Below are 3,764 nucleotides of genomic sequence, written 5' to 3'. Positions count from 1 at the left end.
TCAGATTTATCCTTTACTTTATTGTCTGTCTTACAGTCTTGGCAAATATTCCATTCCACATTCACCAAAGCCTTTTTCAAGTTACCTTGCTCCAATCCTTTTCTAATGTGTCTGCACAAAGGTTCTATTAAAACAAATAGAAAAGGAACATAAATAATGTTAAAAATGACTTTCTTCAGTTAATCTTAAAACTTACCCTTGATTCATATCTCAAAAATGAAATTTACTCTTTAAAGAAACTGTTAGATATTCTGAACTTAAAATTGTTTGATATTTGAAGAATACGGGATAAATATGTAATAAAGAGATAAAAGACACAAATTTGTGAAGTTTTGCTTTCTTGAAGTCCTAAATATAAACACCACTGCCCCCACTACAAATTCATTTCAATTTATTTGGATGTTTCCTTCAAATTAAGGCTCTTTATCATATTTATGATTCCTTTTATCTCTAAAGATTTGTAGAAAGCGTCCTTCAGTCAGTCAGCAATACACCTACTATAGGGAAAGCACTGTGCTAAATGCTCAGGAGCCCAAAATAGACCAAGTCACAGCTCTTCTCTTTGAGCAGCTCACATTCTGGTAGGGAAGGCAGCTAAGTAAATTAATTTATAAGTATCTCCAAAACATGGTGTAGCAACACAAGAAGAGAGGGCTGAAGTCACCAAAAGTTTCACAGGGGAGGTAACATCTGTGCAATCCTAGAAGATAATAATAGTAATAAAAATTGCTGCTATTAATACTTTCTATAAACTTTGTTAAATATTTTGCATACATTATCTCATTTAATCCTTATAATCACCCTAGAAGACACTATTAGTCCCAATGACAAATGAGAAAAGTAAGGTTTAGTGCCCACATGACTGAGTATCTATGCCAGAATTTAGGCTCAAGTCTTTCTGACTTCATAGCTCACACTTTAAACTGTAACCTTAGAGAGCAAAGGGCAATCTGAAAATGCCACGGCCATCAACAAAGACATAAAAGTACATGTTGTCTCCCCAGATGATGGAGTTACACAATGTGTAAAAATGAGCAGTTGACGGCCGGGCGCGGTGGCTCAAGCCTGTAATCCCAGCACTTTGGGAGGCCGAGGCGGGTGGATCACGAGGTCAAGAGATCGAGACCATCCTGGTCAACATGGTGAAACCTCGTCTCTACTAAAAATACAAAAAATTAGCTGAGCGGGTGGTATGTGCCTGTAGTCCCAGCTACTCAGGAGGCTGAGGCAGGAGAATTGCCTGAACCCAGGAGGCGGAGGTTGCGGTGAGCCGAGATCGCGCCATTGCACTCCAGCCTGGGTAGCAAGAGTGAAACTCCGTCTCAAAAAAAAAAAAAAAAAAAAAAAAAAAAATTTAAAAAAAAAAAATAAAAAAAAAAAAAAAAAAAAAAAAAAAAAAAGCAGTTGAACCTGAGGCTAAAAACTCAGTTGTGGCCAAGATAAGTAAAGAGCTTTGCAAACCACTCTACAGTGCCTGAGTTGTTTCAGGAACATTGGAGGTTTAGAAACTACTCAAGTGGCATAATTAGTTTTATGTCCAATGATCTTGTACCAAGAAAAGAAATATAAATGCAAATGGGATCATGTAAAAAAAACTACCAAATCTCAGTAGACAAAGAAATACAAACTAGAAAAAGAAGGTATCCTTTTCAACTACCAAATCAGCACAGATTTTTACAGATGATACTAACCAGTGTCGATGAAGGTTCAGGGAAATGGACACTTAACTATGCTGCAAGGGGGCATATTAGTAAAACATTTCTGAATGGCAATTTAGCAATGAAATCAAGAGTCTTTACACCCTCTGATTCAAAAATTATATTTCTAGAATGTGTATTAGGAAAATATTTGGATGTACACAGAGATTTAGCTATAAAGTTGTTTATTACTGATCCATTCATAATACTAAAAAGTTAAAGATTACCTAAATCTGTAACAGTAGAAAATTATCTATATAAATTATGAAATATGCATTCATGGTCTTTGGTCAGTGCAATAATATGCCATTAAAAATGTTGAAGGCTGGGCATGGTGGCTCACACCTGTAATCCCAGCACTTTGGGAGGCCAAGGCAGGTGGATCACTTGAGGTCAGGAATTCAAGACCAGCCTGGCCAACATGGTGAAATTCCATCTCTACTAACAATACAAAAATTAGCTGGGCATGGTGGCACACACCTGTAATCCCAGTTACTCAGGAGGCTGAGGCATGAGAATCACTTGAACCCGCTAGGTGGAGGTTGCAGTGAGCTGAGATCACACTATCGCACTCCAGCCTGGGTGACAGAGCCAGACTCCATCTCAGAATTAAAAAAAAAAAAAAAAAAAAAAAAAAAAGTTATAGAAGGTCAAGTGCAGTGGCTCTCACATGTTAATTCCAGCACTTTGGGAGGCTGAGGCAGGCGGATCACTTGAAACCAGGGGCAAGGGCAGCCTGGCCAACATAAGGAAACCCCGTCTCTATTAAAAAAAAAAAAAAAAAGCTGGCTATGGTGGGATATGTCTGCAATCCCAGCTACTCAGAGGCTGAGGCAGGAGAAAATCATTTGAACCTGGGAGGCGGCGGTTGCAGTGAGATTGCACCACTGCACTCTAATCCGGGTGTCAGAGAGAGAGAGAGTCTCAAAACAGACAGTAGAAAACTATTAAATGACATTTAGATACAAACTTTACATTAAAATGCAGATAATATAACAATAATATGCACTTTTATACTATTTTCATATTTTAAAACATATATCCATTTAGAGATATGAACATTAAAGATTCAATCAATGAAATATACCTAAAGCTTCAGAGGAATCATCGACTGAAACAGTTTTTCCCTTTGTCCGTTTCTTTCCCATGCTGGCACTTTATGGATTACTTACTGACACAAAATAACAATCTAGAAAACAAGATAAAGTTAGCTTGACCGAAGAAAAAAGTATTTCTCTAGGAGTCAGTAATATAACTAAGCCACATATATTATGCATGTCTATCACACTTTGTAATTTACAAAGACCAGTCAGACATAATCAACTAATTTTCAATAGGAACTCAAGTATATAGAATAGTTATCTCCCCTGTTTTTCATAGCATAGGAAACTGATTCTTAGCAAGCTTAAGAGGTTTTCAACACATGTAAAGGTCAGGAGAGAACCCTGGTCTTACACAGATCTTGAACAGTCTCAGAACTTGACACTTGTAAGAAGATGACTCCTCACTACATATATCTGAAATAATGGTGGCACTCTTAAACAGAAAACTGACTGTCTTTCCTTCTAAGCTACCTTTCTTAGCTCTGCAGTCTATGCAAATTAAATTGATAATTTCTCTAATAAAAATTAAAAATAATTCTAACAACAACCTCCTGAAGGGAGTTAGAAAATTTGCAAAATAACTTCAAAGCCAAATACAAAAAGTGATACACTGTTGTGCATTTTCCACACCAGGATTTCCTAAGGGCATTAGCTAAATGGAAATTGATTACAACTGCATTCTCAACTACTTACATTATTATATTATTGCCAAAACCACTTTGGAAGGCTATGACAAATCTAGCTGCACATAAAATCTTTACCTTTTTAGTCAACAATTCAAATTTAGAAAACATGAAAAGTGCTCAAAGTACATACAGGTCTACCTATTTAGAAGTACAGATTTTAGCCGGGCGCGGTGGCTCAAGCCTGTAATCCCAGCACTTTGGGAGGCCGAGGCGGGTGGATCACAAGGTCAAGAGATCGAGACCATCCTGGTCAACATGGTGAAACCCCGTCTCTACTA

The 3,764-nt window shown here is 37.2% G+C and overlaps 1 protein-coding gene across 1 annotated transcript in view; it reads right to left on the bottom strand.

Annotated features, from left to right (window-relative positions):
• USP16 (ubiquitin specific peptidase 16) overlaps positions 1-3,764 on the bottom strand; it is a 27,843-nt gene that overhangs the window by 21,115 nt on the left and 2,964 nt on the right. The window contains exons 3-4 of the mRNA XM_017541924.2: positions 2,785-2,886; positions 3-124 (exon numbers count right to left, since the gene is read on the bottom strand). Of these exons, the coding sequence (XP_017397413.2) occupies positions 3-124; positions 2,785-2,845 (183 nt within the window). The 5' untranslated portion in view covers positions 2,846-2,886. The remainder of the gene's footprint in view (positions 1-2; positions 125-2,784; positions 2,887-3,764) is intronic.

This window comes from Cebus imitator, unplaced genomic scaffold (genome assembly GCF_001604975.1).
Source record: "Cebus imitator isolate Cc_AM_T3 unplaced genomic scaffold, Cebus_imitator-1.0 Scaffold138, whole genome shotgun sequence".
NCBI lineage: Eukaryota > Metazoa > Chordata > Mammalia > Primates > Cebidae > Cebus > Cebus imitator.
The sequence above is the reverse complement of the archived record's forward strand: the minus strand, read 5'-3'. Positions and strand labels throughout refer to the sequence as shown.